Consider the following 25,957-nt stretch of genomic DNA (forward strand, 5'->3'; position numbering starts at 1 on the left):
TATTAATAGTTGAGAAAATGTCTTAAGTAAGTAGCTAAGTTTTTACTGTAATTGGCAATTACTCATATATATGTAGGGAGTAAAGATAAATACCATATTTGCATATACCAATATACTTTTAGTAATTGAAGAACTTTGTATCTTTCTATTATCCTTCTTTATATATTTTACTGCAAATTAATTACCATTAACAGAATTATATAGAAATATATACATAAAGATATTTTTTCTCCCAGTTACAAATTCAGATATACTTTACCTACTTCAAAGAAATTGCAGTTTATCGCAACTTTTACTATTGAAACTTTGATATACAATAAATATATAGTAAATATACATATTTATATATCAGTTTCTTTAAATATGCTATTAGGGCTTTCCATATTGAAGTGTATGTACCGTGAGCTGGGGGTATCGGTGACGCTGTCAGCTGTCTCCGGGTCCTCGGTCTTAATGTGTTTGGGAGACGATTCAGAATGAAACTCCTGGCGAAAGTTGCCTGAAACGTAAGTGTTACGGTTTCAGTATTTTGAATAGTGTGTAAGTAATTAATATGATAAAGAATATAAATCGCAAATACTTTTTTTTTATAATTTCAATGCTTCTAATAGCGTTTTCACACCACCGGATTTTACGCTCGGTTCGGCGCGGTGTCGCGCTTATACGCTTAATTTTTTTACAAAAATCCGCTAGTGTAAAAGCGCAGTAAGACTTATTTTTGGTTGATATAATAGCAAAAGTAAACAAAATTAAGTTCACTAAGACTTTAAATTTTCATGAACAAAACAATCTAATAATTCTACACGAATATTACTGTAAATAGTTCTAAATACAATACAAACTAAAATAAAAACTCAATACTTACAAGCAAAGCGCACAACCACAACATCAAAAACTGAAAATAACAACAAAATAACAAAGGGAGCAATTCAAAACATCTATACATACAACTTATAAATTACATGCATTATTATTAAAGCAATATTTTAATAAAGCTGGTTCGTACCACGTTTCACTAGATACAACTAAATTATTTTTAACGATAGTAATCTGTCTCCAATTTTATTTTCAAGTCGACATAAGAAAATTAATATTCAAAGATTGCGTATCGTCATCTGTCTTTTTCCCAACTGTGCTGGGAGACCGATTTTAGTCTAATGCCCATTTTCACCAACAAATACCTAAATTAAGGGATCCCCTAAGAGCATTTACGGAACACTTAATAAGAATTTTGTTTTCACCAAAGTTTAGGTATCCCTTATACATAGTTATTTATGTCAAAATTGGGAGAGCCCTTAATCTATCTTATCTAATTTCTTAATCTAAGTGGCACTTAGATTAAGAGATTGTTGGTGAAAACGGGCATAACTTTTGTTTCACATGGAGCGACTGCCTATCTGGTATAACGGATAAGCCTTAATTTCAGACTTTCTGGCTTCTTTATATAAAGTGCAGCCCTTCCAAAACCGCGATACAATAGCCAATATTTATCGAAAACCATGCATGTAATTTAAAAGCTCGTTAAAAACGCATCTACAAGATACAAAATAAAAATACACAAAATAAAACTCTAAATCAGTGCAAATAAAGTTTATTTTTAATTGACACCTCGTCAAGGTTTAACTTACATATACGTGTTCTTACGTATTACTACTGCCCGGATCTTATAACAAGAAACGATTTGCTCCGGATTTCAATAACCGATCCATTCATAAGTTTTACGTCATCAGGAATGGATGTAGAACCGTCCAAAATGGCGGCTGACTGGCGACCACACTGGCGACTGTGTGAGGGAGGTGCACTTTACCGTGTATATTATTGTGGCAACTGTCGTCATCAAGCTGCCAGTGTAGCCAGAAGCCACGTAGAGAACTGTAACTCGTGGCCACGCTTCCAATTTGGCGACGTCGCCATGGCGTCTTAATGAGGCAGAGCTCTTAGAGAATCTTAATTTACATGAAGGTAATGTCCAAATGCAATCTCCGATCGCAAACGACGAATCGATGGATCGGTTATTGAAATCCGCAGTAATTCTGCTTACGGATAGTACGCAAAGCTAATCGTTTCTTATTAATAAATAGAGCACTAAGTGAACAGTGGTTAGAACTTACGATCTTTTTACTCGACTACGAAGAAAATAATGGTGGCTACATATATTATTTTTGTTAGTGTGTATATTATGGTATGTCAGTGTTTTTGTTCCTTTTGTAGCCTTAACTAAGCTAGGATTTGATCTAACTTGTTCTAATGGCATGAAAATATATTTTTTGTCGTTACACGGAAATATTGTAGTCGAGTTATATATATTTGTCGGAGATAGTCAATAGTACGGTCACTGAACGAGCCGCAAGCGCGCCCTCTGGTGGCGTTTTCGGTGAAACAACAATTTGGCGCGCTTGGCGGAGTCGTGGCGGTCAGCGCGGCGTCCGCGGAGCTCAGTCTTTGTTCAGTCTTAGTTCAGTCTTGGTCGAGTCTTCATTGAGTGTTCGTGGCGTTACTACCCTACGTCACGTCTAGTGTACCTAGTGTTATTGCCTAGCGTTGTAGATCCAAATTTATCTCTTTGCTTGATTACCCTAACTGATGTCGGACGATAGTCCCATTCTGATGTCGCCCTCCGACATCAGAAGTGGGATGCAATCCAAATGCCCACATGCGTTTCGAATTCGCCATGCAAAGATAAATTTCTACCCACTAACAAAAAAAAAAAAAAAAAAGATTTGAACGTCAATAATTTTGAAATGTAGGTAGTAGAAAATTGATTGGGAATTTCAGCGAAGGTACAAGTATGGTAACCACGGTTATGGTAATGGTATCGTTTTCCATTGTTACATGTCAAGCTAGTTATTGAGGGTATGCTAGAAAATTAACCGAATTTGTCTTTTTTTTATGTTTCAACAATGACGCTGATTACTGTGCAATCTGGCGACAAAATTACTGCGGAGCATCCTAGCCCAGCTGCCTGCCAGGAGCCCAACGTGTCATCGTGTGTTGAGTCACATCGGAGTGTTGGTGCTCGTGCATCTACGTGGCTTCACGTCCGCGAAAGCCTTGCTATACTGCGCGCCATAGTGATATGCGCATCGTCACGCGCTTAGAGTGGAAACCGGGTGAGATCAATCCAATTTTATTGTACCTAGCTTGTCTAGAACTGTATACTGTTTGACTGATTCGTTGGCCAAGTGGTCGCAAGCGTGACTGCTATACACGAGGTCTTGTGTTCGATTCCCGGATCGGGACGAAATCGCTTTGTGGGTTTTAGAACTTTCACAAAGCAGCCCTTATTCTGAAAGTTGGTAACCTAGTTTTGATTAAAAAGAAAATAAATTAAGTTTAAAGGGCCATTTAAGGTTCTTGTGTTACTTGAAGGCGATCGCTATGTTTTGAAATCTTTAACTGGTAATAGAACCTAGAAGTATGCCCACGATATAAGGATGCCCCAAGCTGCTGAATGAGATTTAGTTACTGTTGATTAGGTACTTCATCGAACTCTAATTAGTGCACGCATGATAATTGTATCTGACTGATAATTGTGACTGATTTTGTGCGAATTGATTTCACTGATTTTATTTCAAGTTAATGCTACTAATTCCATTGCAAAGTTCATTGTTCAGATGCAATTCCTACCTTACCATATCAGTGAGAAGGACTGATATCCCTTGGGTAGATCCTAGGAGTATTCCAGTGAGAAGTACTGGAATGCTTGTGTCATTGTGACAACTTATCAGTGAGAAGGACTGATCATTTTTCATCTTTGACACGCCCAGTAAGAAGGACTGGAGCCTATCGATTCCTGATTGACTTAGGTCTGTCTGGATCATTTACATGGTGCATTAATTCGAGATTGTGTGATCTGATTTCGATTGATTTTAAGATTGTGGCATTCTTTCTAAATATTTCGTTTCTATTTTGTTTAAAATTATTTTGTCATTCCTACTCGTGTAGTCAGGGAGGCCGAGCTGAAAAGTTACTCCAGTTTTGTTTTCTTCTGTCACCAGGTACAATGTGTAGCCACACGAGGACGTGTGTATGTCAGTTATGGCCGTGTCGGAGATAGTCAATAGTACGGTCACTGAACGAGCCGCAAGCGCGCCCTCTGGTGGCGTTTTCGGTGAAACAACAATTTGGCGCGCTTGGCGGAGTCGTGGCGGTCAGCGCGGCGTCCGCGGAGCTCAGTCTTTGTTCAGTCTTAGTTCAGTCTTGGTCGAGTCTTCATTGAGTGTTCGTGGCGTTACTACCCTACGTCACGTCTAGTGTACCTAGTGTTATTGCCTAGCGTTGTAGATCCAAATTTATCTCTTTGCTTGATTACCCTAACTGATGTCGGACGATAGTGCCTGCCTTCCTGATGACGCCTTCCGACATATGTCGGAGATAGTCAATAGTACGGTCACTGAACGAGCCGCAAGCGCGCCATATTGTTGTTTCACCGAAAACGCCACCAGAGGGCGCGCTTGCGGCTCGTTCAGTGACCGTACTATTGACTATCTCCGACATATTTTTTTCCTCTTTTGTGATTTTCCAAGGAAATAGTAGATATAAGTAGTTTTAATTGATAAAAGTGTAGCTTGAAATAATTGACGATAGCTACAAGAGCTGAGAAAAATATCGATGTTATCCAAAAGCACTTTTATTAACGGAAAATATATCGATATGTGTTTTTCGTGGAACACTTAAAATTATTTTTTAAATTTTAAATTTTTTTAAAATAATTTTAAGTGTTGTGATTGTAACACTTTACTATTTATACTTTAAGTGTTACAATCTTTAATTTAAATTGTAATGAATTATGCGTAAGTAACATTTTTAAATAAAAATAATATCGTAAGGTCTTACCACTGTGAAAAATTAAATAAGATAAGTGTTACCAGTCTTAAATAAAAATAGTGACTTTAAACCAAAAACAATGGTAACTAAGAGTGACTGTTAAGTTAAAGTTAATTTAGATAAAATACCAATTATTTTATAATACTTTTTAAGTTATTTAGTGTCGTATTTTGTTGAAATGTTCTAGGTTAAATATAGTTTAAGAATGATGTTAGGTTAGCCGTTGCACCACAAAGTCGTTTTAGAAGTGCAGGTAAATTGCATTAGAAGATTTTGTATTTCTCATTATGCACTGTGCCTATTGGTTTATTATATAACCATTTTCTCAAAGGTATGCTTTACAGTAAAGGAATTTAGCAAAACTTTTTGGACGAAAAATGTTTAATGATGTCAGGCTAGAGTTTTTTTTTCTCATTTATTTCACTCTTTTGTGATTCAGCTATAAAGCCCGTTCTAGTGGTCATGGAACTAAGTCTATTGTTCACATTTTATTTTTCTTGTAAGTTCTGCTAAAATTGATTAAGCATATTTCACGACGGGTGGAAAGCGAGTATTTGTCCTTTAGTATGCAACCTAGACCAAACCAACAAAATCATAATTTTTAGAAGCAAATATTAACATACTCAAAGGAGTATGCGTTTAAGATCCACTTGAGCATAGAGACTAGACTTTACAAACCATTTGGTATAAGATTTTATTAAATTAACTGAGTCATTAAGTAAATAACAAATTAAATATTAACTATTATATTGCATTGAGTACCCCCCTTAAGAAAAATATTGCAATAATTTATTATTAATAATAGTGGAAAATTAGGAATAATGCTTTTGCCTTAAAAAAAGTCCACAACACTCTATGGTTTTGACTGTCAAATATTTTAGAGTGGTGACTCGAGGGTTTAATCGATATATCGATAGATTATTTCGACTAGTAGCAAGATTATACCTAAAATAGTATTATACAAATTAATTGAATAATTAAATTAAGATTCAATAGGACATTGATATGTTACAAGTTAAAAATGCATGCGGCATCAAATTACCATGCGTCCACGGTAAGAATATTACCATTTTTTGGTCAAACAAAACCTTATTAAAGGTTTTATAATAATAATTAAAAATTAATACAAAATAAAAAAAAGTCAAAACAGTGCATTACAATTAAATACGAAAAATAAAAACTGCACAAACAATGCATTATCAAACGATTATCAACTTCAAAAATGTCCAAAAATAACAAAATAATAATACCATTGCAAAAAACCATACTTTTTACCGTCACTACAAAAAAGTCGAATTAAATTTCAAAGTTAATAATCGTTAAAAAAATCGACTAAAACAAAAACTAATCGAGTCAGATACATTACTATTATTGTAACACTTAAACGCCTACTAAAATTCAAGTCTTTTTTAAAATTATTTTTCACAGTTAATTCGACGTAACTTGGCAAGTCCGAATTTAGTTGAATATCAGCATAGTAGAAACTTTTAAGGAGAAAAAATACTACTTGACAGTTAAATTGCCTAACTTCAGACTTATATTAGGATACGTCAAAAATACCTTATCCACCATACGTTAAGATATTATCTAGTTTAAAATTAAGTGGCGTTTAAGTATCCCAACATAAAAAAATAAGCTTTTAAGTGCAACACTTGGTTAAGCCGCTACAATCACATTTGACTTTCCTCGCCTTCCGCCTACAGAACCCATAACATTTCAGTGCCAAACAACACAAACCACCTTTACTCTTACTAGCCTCAGACTTACAGGATTCCCGACTATTCAACCTCTGAATTTCAGGTATCGATTTGACCTTATCATCTTTATCCGAGAGCAACTTATCTAATCGATTCTTTAACTGTGTCGGTGATACACTTCTGTCTCGGCTCAATTTAGTCGATTTATTAGTCGATATTTCTGTAACCTCGACTGATAATTCATCGGAACCAGATGAAGCTTCGACATTAGGGCTGTGGGAATCGATACTTTCTGGCGTATAAGGATCGACACATCGTCGAACAGATAAAAGAGTATTATCGATATCGTTAACGTAAATTCCATCGTAACTGCCGTCAGCACTAGTTATTTCTACATGTGGTATTCGAAACATAGATTCGTTTAATGATCCCGTTCTAGTACGTTTGAGATTTTCGTCTGTTAATTTGTCTGGGTGGCTAGTAGAGGGGGGTAGTTTGAGCTTCTTGTTCGCGTAGAGGTCAGGGTCTGTAGGCAGGCGGGGGAGGGGGGAGGCTCGGGAGGTGAGGGACAGGGTGGAGGGGAGGGGACAGAGGAGGGGGTTGCAGCAGGGAGTACTACCTCGGTCCGTTTGGAGCATCACGCGTAAGTAGATTGGCTGTGGGAGATATTGTGTTTATTAGTTTGATAATAATTAAGATATGTCGATGATTTTTGATATGTGTAATTGATTAATAAGAAAGGTGATAAAAATAATTTTATCAAATGCTGGAAAAGGATTTCTTATTTAAATTAAAAAATATATCTTTATGAATGTTACTGTCTCATCAGATTATGAAAGTGAAGAAATGTGAACTGTGTAATTAATGAGCATGTAATAATTAAATAAGTTTTAATAATTCCTTGTTTTTGTAAATATGTAGATTTAATTTGTAATATATTGAATAGGTATGTATTTGCATAAATAGGGATTTAGAAAACCTGTAAATAAAGTTAATTTTGATGGTCGAAATATAGTCTTACCTTATGATCCCCCATACAAGCAGCATCTCCTATGACGCCGTAAGCAACCCGTCGCCGCGTGTGTGGGTCGCGTCGGGGCGCGGGCTCGCCCTCCGACTGGTTGCGGACCAGTCGCCGACGTGTGCCCTCTGCTTCACACATCCTGATAGATGTGTAAATATTATTATCTAGCTGCTATAACAGTGATATATATCATTATCTTGTTTTCATAAAAATGACGATTCTGATCAATGCACGAGTCGTTCCGAACTACATATAATTACATCATAAAGTTAGGCTTTGCTTCAATCAGTTGCTAATTAACCATGTTATCGTGACGACTGTGGCGAGTTCCACAACATTTCAGAAAGTACAATTTTCGACCCCAGCTGTCATTTGAACATGCTTGGCAGCCGTTACGGGTAGTCAATCTGACAACCAGTCTAACCAAAAGGACATTCCACGCGAAGCGGACAGGTAAAAAATGATGATATTTCTGATTTCTGAAATATCTGAGTATATTTGTTCGCATACATGTCCTTCATACGTGTATCAAATATTTTTTAAATATAGTGACTGGCTATACAGACCAACTTTGAACTTTTGACCAACTGGTGAACACCAAAAGCCAATTATCAAGTCATCAAATTATAGATAAAAATAATTAAACCCCTGGACTCGTTACTTCATTAAATTGACTTTTTTGTAGCTGTTTTTGAAAACCTATAAAAAAATATTTTTTCAAAGTTTTTTAAAGTTGATTTTTACTAAGTTAGACGATTTCGAACCTGGCACTGATGGCCTGCTGCACACTGGTGGGGTCGGCGATGCTCTTGCGGCTGAAGTTCATGTTGGCGACAGGTACGGACAGAGCATCAAGCTCTGCCATGCTGCTTTTCTTCTCTAATGTCTTGCCTGGACTGCCCTGGAAATGTTGATGGTATTTTTAACTAGGGGTACCAAAAAGAAATTCGAGGGTGGTTCTCAATTTGAATGTTTCAATATAAATAAATACTTATAGCATTAATTTTTTTTTATCCAAATTGAATACAAATAAATAATCGCTTTATATTTTTTTATTTCTTTAAGATTCTCATCATCATCAGCCTTATTATCGTCCCATTGCAGGATTACTGGCCACTTCTCACACAATGAAGGAATGAGGGTTTATCACTCCTCTTGCTCAAGGCACAAGGCGTAATAGCAATTTCAGACTTTAAAGAACAGATTCAAAGAATAAATTGCGTATCTTCCGTGTACCTCATGTCATGAGAAATCAACATAGGACACTCCTCGTCACATTTTGGACCACACAGTATAGGCATGTGAAAAATATATATAAGGGTCTAAAATATTTACACACAAAAAAACTATGTTTATCCTATAGGTTTGTTACCTGTGTATTCTGCCTCGCCGGAGAGCCGGACCTTGCGGGGCTGCTGTCAGACGACGACACTCGACCACTGCTGTCTGTTGAGTCTGTCACTGATTTCCTGCAAATATATGTTGTAAAGATTAAATAATATAAACTTTAATACATCGAAAGTCGTGTTAGTTATACATTTTATAACTCATGAATACTGGCTTATATAGAGAAGAGGTAACTTAGACCGGGAGAAGGGCATAGGATAGTTTTTGTTACATATATTTCAATTTTTTACTTAAGATATGGCAGCATTAGTTTCTGAATGAAAGCAACAGTTATTCATATTATTAAATAAAAGTCATGAATCCAAACTACTAAGTCCCAAATTAACCGAAACACAAAAAAACACACTTCCTTTTAAACAGTAGTTTTAAATAAATCACAATTTATGTGGTCACCTGTGGTTGTCAGAGAACATACATCTTTTAGAACCAAAAATTCAATTTTATTTTAACATGATATTTTTCCTCAGAAAAATGTTTAAAGACATTATAAAAGGTATACAAACCTAGAGGAATGCATATGTCTGTTGTCAGCAGGTCGGGCTGTGTCCTGCGTCTGCACCAGCAGCCGCGCCGACTGAGATAACAGGATCCTGTCACACCATGCTGGACATCTGCAAGTTTAATATTCTTATATTAAAATACAACACGGCTCGGTTGATCATGAGGTTGATAGAAAATAAAGGAATGGGCACCGCAAAAAGAAATAAAAAAAAACTAAATTCTTCAATATTATGTAGCAGTTACCCTGATCCATCCTTTAATTACCTCGTGTTTGGCCTCAGAGAGAACTGCTGAAGTGGGTTTCGGTTTTTTAGGGATTTTGATAATTGAAAAGTAAACACAGATAAAATATTGATCTGCTCCCACACTGCACCACGAAAACCGCGGTGCCCCGGACAGGTTCGTTCCCCTTTCAATTCCCCTCAATCAAAACCCACCATTTTCTTAAGTCCTTTATGTACCAGGGCCGCGGTAACTCTTTCGAACAATTCTGCAGCCACTGGGGAACTGGTATTACCTGGTCTTCATGTAGTGCGTGGGCAGCAGCGGGTCCTCCTCGAAGGGGTATGTGGGGGGGAACTTGACGGGGAACTCGTACAGGTGCGGCCGCAGCGCCTCCAGCTCGCGGTCGAAGCGCTGCAGCTGGAAATAAAGTGGCAAGCTTTTTAGTGCTTTAATCGGGTGAAAAGTTAAACTACTACCGTGAACAAATTTTATATCTTAGATTTAAATGACTTAAGAGGAATTAAGTAACAGCCACACGGGTTCATAAATTATACGCTAAGTAACGGTTAGTATGGTCGGTCAGTGAATGGGTGACCATATTGTCTTAGCGAGTTTGTGTTTCGGATGATGTGATAAATTAGTCCCGGCTGTCAATTTGAAACATCTTTGATTGTAACGTCTTGTGAGAAGCCAGAAAATTTGTCAATCAGTCTTCAGTCAGATGGAGTACATAGTGAGGTTATATAGGCAGTCGCTCCATGTTAAACTGTGGTACTTAGCTACTACCGGTTAGGCTGGAAACGACCCCAACATAGTTTATGAAAAGGTTAGTCAGATGGCTTCAATAAAATATGGTCACCAATACCATCTAACCAATCAATCTTCTATCAATTTAAGCCTTAAGAACTTTTTACTAATCTTTTACTTACCCAAGGCTCCCTAAATATCTTCTGATGGTCGACATGGGAGAATTCCTTCTTGCCTATCGTGAGCACCAGCCTGCCGTCTGCAGGGGCGCGGTACTGCAGCTTACACGCGTCTACATTCGTGCCGTTCTGTAGGCGGCTGCCTGAGAGATCTTCTGTCACCTTCTGGTTATCAGAAGAGGGGGGATTTTGTTAGTATATGTGTTGGAGTAGTGTAGTAAATATGAGGCTAAGATTGTTTACTGGGAAAATGTAAATAGACTGATTTTCCTTTCTTAGTCTATTGGTGAAGAATGACTTCTAAGAGCAAAAAAGAATCCGTACTTTTGGGTCTAAGGTTTTTTTTTATTATTTAACCTTTGCCATCGGATACTACGTTATAAATCTAAAATTATAAAGTAGGAAACAACAAATAACACTTCGTAGCAAAAAAAATCTACCACCTACCATGATCGCGTTCGTAGTGATCCGTTCATGATTCGTTTATAGTGTTTCATATTGCGTCAGCCTATTTTCTTTTAAAATGCCTTTGTATATAACATCTATTTATTTACCTTAACAACGCCCGCGGTATCAGTCCTGAAGTTAAAGTCTCCGAAGATGAAGTACGGAGCCGCGTTGACGTCGGAGTGCAGATGACGCAACGTGTGACGTAACGCGCGGCGCCGCGATCTGCAGTATACCTGGAAAATTATAAAAGTAGCAATTTGTCAAGAAAGTTAGGGGAGGAGGAGAGGGAAGAAAATCATTATTATCAGCCTTTTTACTCTACCACTACTGGGCACAGGCCTCGTCTCATACAGAGAAGATTGAGCGTTAATCACCACGCTTGCTCAAAGCGGTTTGGTGAAGAAATCATGAAAAAAATGCCTGAACTCAAAAGATATGTTACCTAAGCTTATAATTGAAATAACATCTCCATTCTACAAACTCTTAGATAAAATATTGGGTCTATAAAAGTTCAAGTTCATGTGTTCACGCTGTCACACTTTCACTTAAAAAAACCGAATTGAAATTTAAATGAAATTTTGTACACGCGAGGCCGTATTCTGAAAAAGGAAGTGGTCATCCAGGGTCGTGGGTGAAATCGCGGGAAACAGCTAGCATTAGATATGAAGAGAGCTTAATAGGTTGTACAAAAGCCTTAAAAAAATATAAAACTACTAATTACTCACAGAAGGAAAAGGCTCAATAGCCAGCAGGTTAGAGGCGTCGTGAAACAGATGTATGTTGACGAACTCGACCGCCGTGCCGCGGATCCACCAGCGCGTGCGCAGGAACCCTTTGCGAGACCATTTACACTGGAAGGAAGAATAATTGAGTCAGTATTTGTTTTTTTTTTATATAAGACTGCTCGCCTACTTCCAATAACCTGTGCCTGATTTTTTGCAGAAGAAAATAGAATACTCTGATAGAAATAGTGCAACGTACACGTCCTCAGAAATCTGCCCTATTTATTTGTCCTATAAAAAGTCTGGCTGCCCGAGCCTAAGTTTTATATGAGTTTAGACTACGGGGACAAATTATTGAGATAGAATTTTTGCGATCATTTATACTGCAAGGATAAATTAGTAGACCATTTCCTAATTGAGAGTGAGTGTTTACACAGCCGTGACAAATAAATAGAGCTAGATATCGACCAATAATATTTTACTTCGAAAGGAAATTATCGGCTTGAAAAGATATGTACGGAGTTCAAAATCGCCAATCTCTTTAAAATAAAATTTAACTGCAAAAATGCAGAGTTGTAAATCGTAATCCATTAAGTGTTATCTAGCCATTTTGTAGTTAAGTTTCGTCTAATGACTTAACACATATGTAAGTGACACTAATTACACAATTGGTAATTAAATGACAACACGAATACTTTAACAACTAATTGCTTTTCCATTCAAGAATCCTTACATTTGTAAATGTGGCAGTGACTGTCTGTCTGTCGTTTTTATAAAGTTAGTATTAGGCCTGAGAAACGTCTGCCGGGGCTGCGGGATTGTTCGAAAGAGTGACCGCGTCCCTGGTTCATAAAAGACCTACGACGGAACACGACGATTTCTAGTCAGTAAGAGTCTGACACTCCCTCACCGCTGCTAACCCACAGCGTGAGGGGTCATTTGATGATTTTTGACGTCGTTAAAAATAAAGGCCTGAGAAACGACTTAGGCTACTTTTTATCTCATTGCGCAAAATGTTTATCCCGGGACGCAGGTGAAACCATGGGAAACAGGGATGTACTAGTAAATAGCAACCATACCAACTTTATAAAGCTGAAGAGATTTTTGTTTGTTTGAACGCGTTTATCAAGAACATGCTCTAATGGTCCGATTTGAAAAAAAATCCCTGTAGGATAGCTCATCTGTTCAGGTAGGCTTAAGGCTATTTTTTATCCCGATGCTGAAAATGTTTCTACAGCTACTTACATATAACGTAACTAAATAAATGTCATGGTACATTAAACTTTCTCGAGGTTGTCAGCAGTTGTTAGGGTTCACCTTTACAAGAGGAAAGATAGCTATTCTCGAATCTAGTCATTCATGTTTATTTGTAAATGTCGTGTTATACGTAATTTAGCATCTAAATATTTGCATTGCAAAATTATAGAACAGGATTGCAATTTCAATAATATTGAAGTTACGCTACATTTCTGCATAAAATAAGCTTGCATTATCTTTTTATGTAATTTTTTTTTCTCGACTTCTCAAAAAGGAGAAGGTTTTCAATTCGGCCGGTATGTTTTTTCATTAATTGTGTCTGGCAAACTAATAATAATAATAATCTTCCACGCCGATTTCGGCAACGGCGACCACTTCGACCCTAATGGCGTGCGTGTGCTAACTAGTGAATCTAAGTTGGTAAGATGCTAACTTTTCCTAACTAAACTATATCGGGGTCGCCTTCCAGTCCAATCCAGATTATCCAGACCAGTCTACATGGAGTGACTGCCTATCTGACCTCCTCTCATCATCATCATCATCATAATGCCTAGCCTTTTCCCTACTATTTTGGGGTCGGCTTCCAGTCTAACCGGATGCAGATGAGTACCAGTGTTTTTTAGAATAGAATAGAATCATTTATTTGCATACACAACAAGGAGCGACTGCCTATCTGACCTCCACTCCAGTTACACGGGCAACCCAATACGTATCTGACCTCCTTTGAAAGAACAAAAATATCTAGTTTTTATTTTACCTACCTCCGGGAAGAAATGCTGCGGAAACTTGGCTTTCTCTTTAGTGGTGATCTTCTCAATGTTGCCAGCATGGACCTCCTTGCCTATGGCTTCCACGTAGGCCTTCTGCTCGAAGTCCCAGATCTTCAGGTCGGTTAGAGAGGAATGGGCGAAGTACATGTTGCCTAGAGCCTGGTGGAGGAAGATATGTATGTAAGTTTGGGGAGGATATAAAGAGATACTTATCTCTGTTTTAAGAGTGTGTTGCGTCAAACTATAAAGATAACTAAACTATAACCAGCCGTCATATCAACAATCTGTGCATTGTGCGGTTATTTGACGGCACGGCCAATGTTCCGCGCGTATCTAAGTAAAGAAAAGAAAACTTTCAATAAATATTTCTACATTGAAAACTCCTCCTATAAGTAGTTCCTGAGATTAGGAAATTTAACCAAACCTACTTTCAATTAGTATAGTATAATTCAAATCATAATTCATAACATTCAAATCAAGAAACACGCAAACACTAAATCGTGATTTATTTATTTGTAGCCACTTTGACATTTATTATACAAAGTGAAACTTTGCACTAACTAGCAACAAAATAATCCTCACTGTTATTTTCCCCATCTTGCGGTTTCTTAAGCCGCAAGTAAGTATAGCAAATTATACAGTATTATAGTTTCGTTAAGTCTCACTCTCCAAAAAAGTTTAATTATTAAGCCATGTATTTGTTATGGACCAAGTGATAAATTGGGCAGTATACATAATGCCCGGCCATTATGAAAAATGCCCAATATGAGAGTGCAATTTGATAATAATTATTCAAATAATCAAATTGACCGGGCACTATACATATTGCCCGTGACCTTTTGGGCAAAGTAATACAAACATATTTAATTTCATTTTTTTAACATAACACATCCCATATTAATTGACCCAGCATGGAAGTAAGCATGCAACATGCAGCAAGCATCGCTTCTGTCACGGCTCCGGCGCTCCGGGGCTCCGGCGGTCCCATGCGAGCTTATCGTCGCAGATGGTTTTCACGCTCACCACTGCAGCTTCGGCTTGCTGCCCGGCTCCGCCGGCCAGCCTCAGCCGCGGCGGCGAGCGTTTCAACTACCTGCGCCTCAGCTCGCAGGCCGCCTCGCCCCTCCGCGCCTAAGCGGATTTGAATTGCACTCTAGGGGTAGGGCAGACAAGACTACGTGGAGTCGGTTTTGCAGCGATTCGTTTTCGTCACTAAGTTCAATTTTTAATACAATATTTTGAATCCAAATTAAATTCTACCATAAAAAAAACGAGCCAAGAAAAATGAGATCAAGAAAAACGAGGCCGAGTTAGTAAATCAGATGACAATAGTCCAATTAATAATTTTTTGGCTAGACTTGTAATTTTCCATTAAAATAGAACATATAATTTAAAACAATAATCATAACATATGTAGCAAGTAACAGGATTTATTTATTAGAACAACTGCCACCCTCGCACCGCATAAAATAAAGCTTTATTATCAAATTGCCCAACTATCATGTAGCAATATAATAATGCCCGTGCAATGTGATAAATAATGAAGTTAAGATAGTTATTAATCATGTGGCCCGATAAAGCTAGACATTATTCATAATGCTCGGGCATTATTTATAATGCCCGAATTAATCACATGGTCCATAACATATTCACTGAGAAACAATTGTGTATAAACACTGTTTCAGAAACAATATCTACGTGTTTCTGAAACAAAATTATTTGTTTCAGAAACATGTAATTTTGTTTCTGTGGACGATGTGGTCGGCAGAGTTTTCGAAACATTGTTGCTCTAAACATCTATGTGATGTTTCAGAAACCGTATACTGAAATATTGTTTCCTAGTGAATACATGGCTTTACGTTGACCTGTTCAAGGGTGAATAAAAGAAAATAAAACTAAAATCTAACCGTCTAGGAATGTGGTAGTTCAAGAATAGATTGACCTATAGCCTGACATTAGAAAATTATTTCTAACAGCCTTCGTTGGAACAAGTATTGCACTAAGGCTGGATGTCAATAATAGATTGAAGTCCCGTTTTCGCGAAATAAACACCTATTTAATGGGATTATATTGTCAAAAAATGGAAAAATAGGGATATACCTATTCACAAAAATATATGAAAAATTAATGTTTTTTTAGTTAGGTTAAAAATATTGGGGGTTTCTTTTGTCTTTTCTTATACAAAAAACAAAGACTATTGACAGTATTCCTTACTTTAGTACATAAAATGTGAAGGTTACTCTGCTTGTCGCGCTTTCACGCCAAAACTACTGAACCAGAATTAAATGTACACAGCTACTTAAAAGCCTGAAAGAGTAAATACATAGGCACCTGGATAACCAGGTGCGAGAAGTACAGCACTCCTTGGGAACGCAGGTGGAATCGCGAAGAAGAAGGGTCTAGTCGTCTAAATAGCGGATGACCAATAAAGGATCTCAAAAACATATTTTTCTGATAACTTGTCCGTTTTGTTGACGTTTTTCACAGAAATTCGTGTTTGGACATGTTGTTTCAAAGGTTAAAAGTTATACATATCTTATAGAAGATATTTGACTCATGACTTGTTTGATGACTAGATTTTATAACAGACCCGTTATCTAACTTTAGTCACACCCTGACAACAGAAAATAAAGATTTGAGTAATCATTAACCCAAAATTTTAAAATTGGGTAGATTTTTTAGATCCTACTGCTAATATATATACTGTAGTACTGTAGCTGATTTAAACTACAAATAGAGAAAACTACTTAACGAAAGTATAAGGCAGAATATAAGCGTAAAATAAACAGGAATAAGAAGAGCCGGTTTATAAGAAGTCAAATCAACAAAAGTCAAAGCTTTTGCAGGCTCTTCTAAACCTAGTTAGATGGTTCCAAAGAGTCTCATAAAATATAATTTCAACTCACCGTAAACTTCTCAGGAGAGCTGAAGTCTTCATCCAGAAATATCCTGATCTTATCGAAGAGCCTCAACTCTGGGCAGTCACAGAGTCTCTGAACGAAGTCCTGGACGTATTGCATGGACTTCTCATAAGCCTTGCCGCCGACTTCCTGAAGATGAAGGGCTATGAACTTCGGGTCCATTCGGGAGACGGCCTGCAGGAATTCTGACGTCCATATTGGGAGCATTACTGATGGCTGTGGAAGAGATTATAGGTATTAGACTGGAGTTTAATGACATTAGTAAGTACATACGTTACTTAGATTTTGTATGGAGCCTTACATTTTATCTCAGCATGAGAATGGCGCCTCAGAGACCCTCAAATATACGAGTTTAGTTGAACATATTATTGCAAATTAAAAAAAAATGCTGTTCATGACGCGTCATGTGTAATCGCCCTAAAAGTTCTTCTGTTATAATAGGGTGCTTTTAAACTGAATTGACATTAAATGCCTGATATTGCTGTGCCTTAGAGGTCTATGATTGCTCCTAGCAGTAAACCATAACAACAAAACATCGTGGAAAACAAAAAAAAGATATGAATATGAAGGGGCGAATGGTTAGTTTATTCCCACTTATCAAGAATGCTCGCTCAACATCCGTTTACATTACAAGCAAATTTTTAATTTTTAATTCAAATAGGAAAACAATGCTTAAATGCTTTGAAACAATGCTCATGTTGTTTGTTGTTTCTTTAAGCATCTACAGGAAGCCATTGAGGTGATTTTTACAATAAACAGTTTGTCATCGTAAACTAATTATTACAAAAGTGGAATTACTTTCAAAATTACGTTTTATTTCTATTAGAATCTTTTATGTTTTTGTCGTCCTATAGTTTGCTCGTTCGCTCGGCAGCTTAGTCTACGTCTGCAGTGTGCGGTAGCTTATTCTAGCGTCATTATACAATATTATACTCATAATAAAAAGGAATCAAGCTCAACAGAATTTTTATTATGTTTTCCAAGTCCATCATATCACAAAACTAGATAATCAATAATCGTATAAATCAGACAAACAAAGTTGTCAGAACTCGATTATAGTAGTATTATTTCGTAGCGTTATTTCTTATAGAGAAATAACCGCAAGATGATCTCATAGGATACGGTTTATTGTTATGACGTCACTGGTAGGTAACCCTTGGACCTTAGAGCTTTTAACTGGCTGGAAACGCCATTGTTATGCCTTTAAAATGCTAAAGGTACAATCATCAGTCATACTTGTATGGTCTGTAGTCTATACTCAGGAGTATGATCCGCAGTTTTGTACGTTAGCACATTGAGCTATACTAAATCTGTCCTTCTTTGATAAATTTAAAACTATAGTTTACAATTTTGTCAGCAAAAACCGCAGGCCAAAACTGCGGTGGTCGAGTGTCGTAAAGAAAGACATGGAAATCTGCGAACTCGAAGAGGAAAATGTCCATTATAGAGCGAAGTGGAAGAAGAAGATACGGAAAGCGGACCCCGTCACAAGACGGGATAAACACTAAGAAGAAGAAGATAGTGTACAATTCTGATAGGTATTTTTACAGATTAGAGGATAAACGCTAAGAAGAAGAAGTAGCTTGATGAGCTGGCGTCTGTACATATTATGTCTATGTGTGCGTCAAACTTCGTTTGTTATGCTTTAGGCCCAACAGTATAAACGACCGTTTTAACATTTATATTGTCAGTGAAATTGGGTCATATTCGTGTGCGTGCATAACAATGTGATCGAAAATGCATTGAGTAAACTATCACTATTGCAATACCTCGCGTGTAAATTGGCAGCCATTCGACTATGAGGTATCGGCTTGTGGTTTTGGCGGCTCCAGTTGGTTCTCTAAGCCTTGGAAGGTTAGGCAATAACAATATAAAGCTATTTTATCCCAATTTATTAATTGTGGTTTCTGCCCACGTGTATGTGAATTATCCATTCGGAGCGAGTGTGGTAATGGTAATCAATGATCGTACGTGCTTTGTTTCGATTATATGAGAGGTTTTATTCAGCACTAGTTGTTTCAACCGCGTCCGAGGGGACTTTTTCCTGTAACAGGACAAAATATAGCCTACTAGTGGTCCGGTACGTGCTTCGTTACGTAGATAAATGAAAACCGCTCGTCCGATTTTGTGCTAACTTTACATAAACCATTTTCTAAATACTTAGACTGAATAATATTTTTTTATATTAGATAGATTACTGGGGATAGTCTAGCTTCACAAAAAGCCAGCAACTTATTTAGATCAGCTTGTTGCTTTTTTTTTACGCGAATGTAAGTCCTTGCTTTTCTGCCGAGCTTTCTCGTCACAACTACTGAAGCGATTTAGATGGTACACTTATAGAGCACAGAGCCTAAGGCCTAAGATCTCGTTAAATTAGACAATGATGTCATTTTTAATCAATCTTTGTTAACCTCTCGGTGTTAAATGTGACGAAATTTTTGCCACCTGCGCCATTAATTCAATTCTGCATACTTAATTGACTTTTGAACTTTCGGCGCGAGTGTTAATAATGTCATTAGGTTCGTCATTTAGCATTAAATTAAATAGAAGCTATAATGTGGAAGACCAGGTGATATGACTCATAGATTCCTACTAGTTAATACATGTTCATCATCATCATCAGCCTTTTTATCGTCCCACTGCTGGGCACAGGCCTCCTCTCACACAGAGAAGGATTGAGCTTCATTTGTTACTCTTTCACGCTAAATCTACTGGATGGATTTTTATGAAACTCGACATTAGTAGCTCTGGATTGAACAACATATTATGTATTAGCTACTTTTATCCAAGCTGAAGGTAGTGGTGATGAAGCTTGCCTACATATTTGAACGGCCCAACCTAATGAGAATCCTAACCTAATTGGCAACTCATTGGCACCGTGAAACTAGCTTGACTTTTTCATAAGATCCTGTGTGTATGAAATCGTGTACGTGTAATCATAGATTAGGTCTATTCGACTTTGAATATGATATGTAATATAATAAACCTAAAGATGATTTTGGGCTTCTTTTCATCAGTGAATAAACTTCCATTAGACGTGGGTGACACTACAGAACAGCTACTACGTAGGCCATAATGAAAGAACTGATACATTAAAAAAGTTAAATAAATTTCATATTGCAGAAGAACCTAAGTACTATCGATCATTTCTGAAGTACAAAGTTGTAGACCGAACCAACTTCGATCGCCAATTAAGTTCAGATACGGCGAAAGAGCTTACTCGCGAGTTTCTTGAGTGCGACTTATTCGAACTAATTTAGATCAACATCAAGAGCTGGGTCGCGAAGACGTCGAGACTTTGCTTTACTTGGAAACAACCAAGATTATTATTTAACTAGTAACTCTACAACTTCTGTTTGTGTAAAACAAATGTAACAAAACTTTGGAGTTAGCATTTTCGGACCTTTAATATTTAAACACTCCCTTTTCTTCCTTTTCATTACGCGTTCCGTTTCTCTCTGTTCGCCGTCATATTGATATTTTTCCCGTTTTTATTCATGTTCCAGGCAATCTATCCATTTCTTCTTAGACGAAGCTCTCTCAATTCATCCACACTCATACTTAACACCCTCATTGGAGTATGTGTTTCATACCTTCTCATTACACTCCAATAGCCTGACAAAGGTTGAAAGCCCTCTCATTTCAACACTCCCATCTCATTAGCAAAACTAGAACTCAATAGATACTTAGATACTTTTTTATTTTCTCCATATTGCCAACACCGGCACACATTATGAAAATAGCCACCCCATCTTTCATTACGATGTTCAGAGGTTTTCTTTCGCATCTCATGCGACCTTAACCTACTTACAAAGCCAAAAGGGTCGACCGAGCATCATTAATAATGTCTCGGTCCATCAATTTGCCTCCCAGACTCTTTAGAAATACAGGATTTATGAATAAACCAAGTACGAGGTCCAAGAATGAATTTATTTAGCAATTCGAGACATGTTTGCTTCGACAATTGGTCGTGTGTAAACAGAATAGCAAGTAGGTGATCGTTATTGGTGTGACGTATATTTTGAGCTGATTTTTATGCGTGATAAGTGTCCCGTATGTTGTGGGAACTTTACTTAGTACGTCATGAATTGGTAAAATAACTTTTACCTGCTTACAGTTTGAAACTAAATCCATCTGGGTCATGAAACAACCAACTAAATAACTCAGCTTTTATAAAACTTTTAGCCTCAACGTTTAAATATGAAAAGTATTGTGTTAATCCGCAAATGGCCTGTTTGCAAAGTTTCCGCTAAATTAAAAAAGTTTTTGCGGGTATTGTGGCAGACTTGAAACCTCACAAAATTCTGTGTAATTGTAGCAACGTTTATAGGTATTTTGATGGATGTGGTTGCTAATCTCTTACAATTTTTTATTTTTTTATATATTTTAGGGAATTACATATCCGCTGACATTACAACCCACTCTAGTTCTCAATGTTAACTTGCATACTCTTTATCTAAGCTACCAATTATTGCAGTTGTGCTTGGAACGGAAATGGGGTATTTTTTCGAAGTTACGGCGCAGACAAAATATTTGTCAACCTCTCTCCGAACTGTCTGATACAATACAAGTCTTTGCTTGGAGTATCTTGCCTGTCACTGTGATTTATCTATTTTCACGTGTAAACAGACACTAATTAAACTTAAGTTTACTTAAATCTGATAAAGGTCTTGCTAGGACTGATAAAACAAAGTATCATGAAAATGTAATTTATTTTGGAAAGCTTTAAGAACAACAGACGAAGTAGCTAGCAAGGACAGCAAATAGCAAATTTGATAAAGAGGATTTTTTTTATTTCTTCCTACCTGGCTTAGAAATTAGACATTCAATCTAAAAAATATTTCACTGTTGGGAAGCGCTACTATCAAAGCTGAAGCATAGCCTATATTTTATCCAAATCCTGAAAATAGTTTCCACAGGACGCGGGTGAGACCGTGTGAAACAACCAGTGAGTACATACAAACCTACAATAACATATAAGCTGTTATCTTGACATTATCACATGAACTATTGTGCTGAAATACAGACATGTTATTTGGGACTAAAACTTACTGTTCTCACACAAAGGGCCATTTAGTTACTGTTTGTGAAGGAATTAGGGTGAAACTGTCTGAAACTTGGAACCGTATTCAAATTCAAATTGTATTTGAGGGTGTTTGTGTACCTAAGTACCTACTACCTCTACTACCTGTAAGGGTGCGTTCAACTAAACGAGCGAGTGCTTGTTCTATCAGATTCTTGTAGAGAGAATAACGAAAGAATGCTCTGCTTTCGTTTAAATTATAAGTTAACATTATAAATGCGAGAGTCTCTGTCTGACTGTCGCGCTTTCACGCCAAAATTACAGAACCGATTTTCTGGTACCCTAAATATATATTGGATATTCAAGAGTTAGGTTCTAGAAAACAAAGGACATAAACTGCTTTTCACCCGGGTGCAGAAAATAGATCTCTCGGGAGGTGTGTGGAACCTTGGGGTTTAGTGTAATTATTGGGAAAGAGCCTTCTTTCCATGCGAGCATTTTAGCATTAAAATGCTTGCATTCTAGCTCTAATTTAGCGTTTGGTCTGAATACACCCTTATTTATGTAGATGAAGTTTCGACACGACTAATGAACATGCAACGGTAGCAAGAAATATCCTTCCTTATGTTCTAAAAGTGAAAATACTTATATGTCGGTCTCTTTGTTAACTGTAACGATTATACGGCTAATTACTTAGGGCATTTGCTTAACTGATATTAATGAATTTAGTTTCTTTTCGGGGGTTTGAGGTACCAGGTTCGGAAACCGTAAATGGACCTCGTAATCTTCAGTTTGGTCTGTTTCGTAATAGGGTAGTGTCCAGGGTCGAAATAATGAAATAATATTTAGTCCGCTTTTTAGATAATCAAAAAATATTGGATACGTATTTTTTCTTTTTTTAATTAAACATAAAATGACAAAGATAATACACTTCAAAAATTAGGAGTGGGGGCCTTTTACGTCACAGTGTCCTGAAAATTGTAGCAACTTGTGACGTCACACTCAACTTTAACACGCTATATCTTAACAAGTTCTGATCCAATTTAAAAAAGAAAAAATACGTATCGCTTAATTTTGGACAATCTACAAGACGGACTAATTATTATTTTTTAGGAAACTAGCCTATTGAGGGTTAGTTTTTATATTATCTAACCTAACCGCTCCTTTGGGTTATTCACAAAAATAATTTATTTTCCTGCCTCTTCTAACTCCAAAAAGACAGGTACAAATTGCCCAATTACTTTGTCTACAACATTTTCTAGAACTCACTCTTTAAGACAAAATTACTCGTAGACTTTTGGGTCTAATATGTTGGCTATACCAACTTTAACCCCTGAATTGCAATCACACATAGTTTTCAAACTACATGCCCTACTCTACAGCAGTAAATGAATAAAGTCACGTCATTTTAAACTAACTAATTAACCTACATGCATCAGTAACACGTTACCGTTCAGGGGACAGAGAATAGACGGAACAATATATTACTAGAAGACAATAAGCGGCGGTATATGCAAAGTAGGGAGTATTAACGTGCAAACGGTTTATATGTACGTTGTATGAATGGAGGAGAATTATAGTAGATAGAATAGATCTGTAGGCTGTTAGGTCTTTGGTGGATTAGTATGTCTTTAAAGGTAGCTATTATGGTTATGCTGAATCGCCTATTTGTTTTTTTTTTTTTTTACTTTGCCCCAAAATGAAGGATATGAGGGATTGCTAGGAGCCCGAAAGCGATGGCAGAAAGTAGAAAGCGATGAAAGAGTAAAGTGGAGAAAATCATTAGAAAGCTGACCCCATCACGCTGTGGGATACAAATAGAATGAAGGGGACAGTGAGTCTTCAAAAGATAAAAAGTCATTTATAATACAGGTATTTTTAGTGGTGATCCATATTCCCTAAAAGATTGGTCAGAGGTTGTACCTTTGTCTAGCCCGAGATTTAAGCCGTGTAATTGGAGACAAGGCTTGTCATCAATCAACTGAAATAAATCCAGTCTCTGAGAAATTACCTACAAGAGTAACGGCCTTGCTGGGGACGAGTTCCTAAGGTAAATAATGTTTTAGAAAATTAGTTTTCACTTTGTGTGAATCTGAAAACTGCCCTGTTGGTTTAGTGGTCGAAAATGGGACTGAAATAGAAATACTTTCACAAAGAAATTCATAGTATGGAAATTGGTGATGAATGAATGCATCGGAGAGTACATAAATAACGTTCATGTTGTATTGCCGTCCCATCGGACTATGAGAGTATAGTGAAAGAGAGTACACCTGTGTCTCCGAAAACACTTGTACACTGTAATATCTCCGTGCCCAAATAAATTCTAGAGGACATTATTATTGTATCTAAAGCACCACTAAAAATAAACAGAAAAACATATTTTTTCGCAAACTCATTACAATATTCGTGCCAAAGCATAATCGCTATCGAATCCCGGCCCTGGTGTTATATTTAGATACACCATGGCAGTAGTGGAATTTAATAAAACTTATCTTATCAGAACATTGTTTAATACATTGCTATCCTGACGCCTACACTTTATTACAATTCGAATTACATTGTTTTAGTAAATGATTGTTTCATTTGTTGGAAATTCCTGTTGAAATGGGTCTGGGTAATGAGATGACGGGGGATATAGTGCTAAAGCATGATGTTTTGGCAATTTTGTAGTTTGTGCTTATTTATTTAGCATCAATGCCAACAATATTATAGATGGTAAAGTATGTATGAATGTGTGGGTATCATATTTGCTACACATTCACGCAAAAGCTATTGAATGAATTCTGATGAAACTTGGCAGTGATGTAGCTTATACATCAGAATAACATAAAAGCTAAATTGTACCTACCTTCAGGAAGTAATTCCCTCCGGAAGCTAGTGAAACTGCTGGCTGAAGACTAGTAGGCAATAGAGACGTCTTGTGTAAAATTATTGCAGACATAAAAATATCGGTCTTTTAAAATTCGAAACTCAATCTCACTCAACTCAAAAAAAATTGAAATAGGCATATGAAAGCTCTTTCGAAACAGTTTAAATAGGAAAATATTGTATTATTAAGATTCTAAGGGTGTACGTAAATGGCTTGTTAACTAGTAATAATATTGTATTGTAGACGATGCAAATCTAACGTTTGGCCGGTGACCTATGAAACTTTAATGACTGCGATCGATATGCGAACTAAATAGTAGACGCAAAAGACAACATAATTGCATTTCAGTATGAAAATGGAATTGACACTTTTTAAGCAATACTTACTTATTTTACTGGCTAATATGTTTTCTGAAAAGACGGTTTGTCCCATAAGTAGCCTATCTAGACCTATTTTCATCAACATGAAAAATAATTCTCGCGTCATAGTAAAACAGTTTAACCAACCGTTTACGTCGACGTCATTGAAATTAGCTCTTCACCGCTTTGTACCCTTCACTTTAAAATGTATCCTTCTAGATTCTATACACTAAAGTTGAACAATAAAAAAGAACTGATTCTAATCCATTTTGATCGATAACCAAGGTGTTAAAATATCACTGTCAGAGAGGCCATTGTAGCCAATATATTTAACCCTAATCCCGCACGCGGTCGACACACATCACGCGGAAAGTAAATGGGGTCAAGTTCAACCCCCATCCTTCACCTAAATATAATATACGACGTGATATCAACCGAAAATGTGTTACCCCTTTGGAAATTGAAGATATATCGCATTTTATACTCGTTATGAGGACCGTTTAGCACTTTACGTGAAGGGTAGGCGTTTCAGGCTTGGTTTATGGACAAAAATTACTGCTTTCCACTTTTTAAGTTTTATAAATAAAGCTTTTGAGTTTTGAAGCTACGTTTATAAGTAGCAGCTGTCTGAACTCTAGGTTCTAAGTAGTATTTTGTAAAAGCTACAACACACAGATTACCTAATACATAGTTATTTAAAAATAGTAAAATTTTGAATCCACCTAAATGGAGGTTTGCATCTGAGTTCTATCATCATTTTTAAACTCCTCGACGCAAAATGATAGATACATAGTTTCGTAGTACGTTTTTGTCTAGAGGACCCTGGCTCTAAATCGGATGAACCAATGTGAAAGCGGTTTTGAAACCTAACCAGCATTGGTTCTAACCGTGGCTCTTATAGTGAACTTAAACCTTGGAACCATACATACACAAGTGATTTATACCAGCATAGAACCGTCCTCTTTTGGCACTGAAATCC

At 36.8% G+C, this 25,957-nt stretch overlaps 1 protein-coding gene across 2 annotated transcripts in view; it reads right to left on the reverse strand.

Moving 5' to 3' along the window:
• Window positions 1–258: 258 nt before the first annotated feature.
• Window positions 259–25,957, reverse strand: part of LOC135118352 (inositol polyphosphate-5-phosphatase A-like) — a 30,389-nt gene continuing 4,690 nt past the window's right edge. Inside the window, exons 2-13 of one of the 2 annotated variants that reach the window (XM_064040148.1) lie at window positions 16,713–16,943; window positions 13,798–13,965; window positions 11,783–11,908; window positions 11,162–11,290; window positions 10,611–10,772; window positions 9,974–10,098; window positions 9,459–9,566; window positions 8,921–9,017; window positions 8,313–8,449; window positions 7,546–7,687; window positions 7,144–7,180; window positions 259–499 (exon numbers count right to left, since the gene is read on the reverse strand). In XM_064040148.1, coding sequence (XP_063896218.1) covers window positions 342–499; window positions 7,144–7,180; window positions 7,546–7,687; window positions 8,313–8,449; window positions 8,921–9,017; window positions 9,459–9,566; window positions 9,974–10,098; window positions 10,611–10,772; window positions 11,162–11,290; window positions 11,783–11,908; window positions 13,798–13,965; window positions 16,713–16,943 — 1,620 coding nt within the window. In that variant the 3' untranslated portion in view covers window positions 259–341. Of the gene's footprint in view, window positions 500–4,730; window positions 7,181–7,545; window positions 7,688–8,312; window positions 8,450–8,920; window positions 9,018–9,458; window positions 9,567–9,973; window positions 10,099–10,610; window positions 10,773–11,161; window positions 11,291–11,782; window positions 11,909–13,797; window positions 13,966–16,712; window positions 16,944–25,957 lie in introns of those variants that run through there. The other variant, XM_064040147.1, reaches the window with a different exon arrangement.

The sequence above is a fragment of the Helicoverpa armigera genome, chromosome 21 (assembly GCF_030705265.1).
Source record: "Helicoverpa armigera isolate CAAS_96S chromosome 21, ASM3070526v1, whole genome shotgun sequence".
Classification (NCBI taxonomy): domain Eukaryota; kingdom Metazoa; phylum Arthropoda; class Insecta; order Lepidoptera; family Noctuidae; genus Helicoverpa; species Helicoverpa armigera.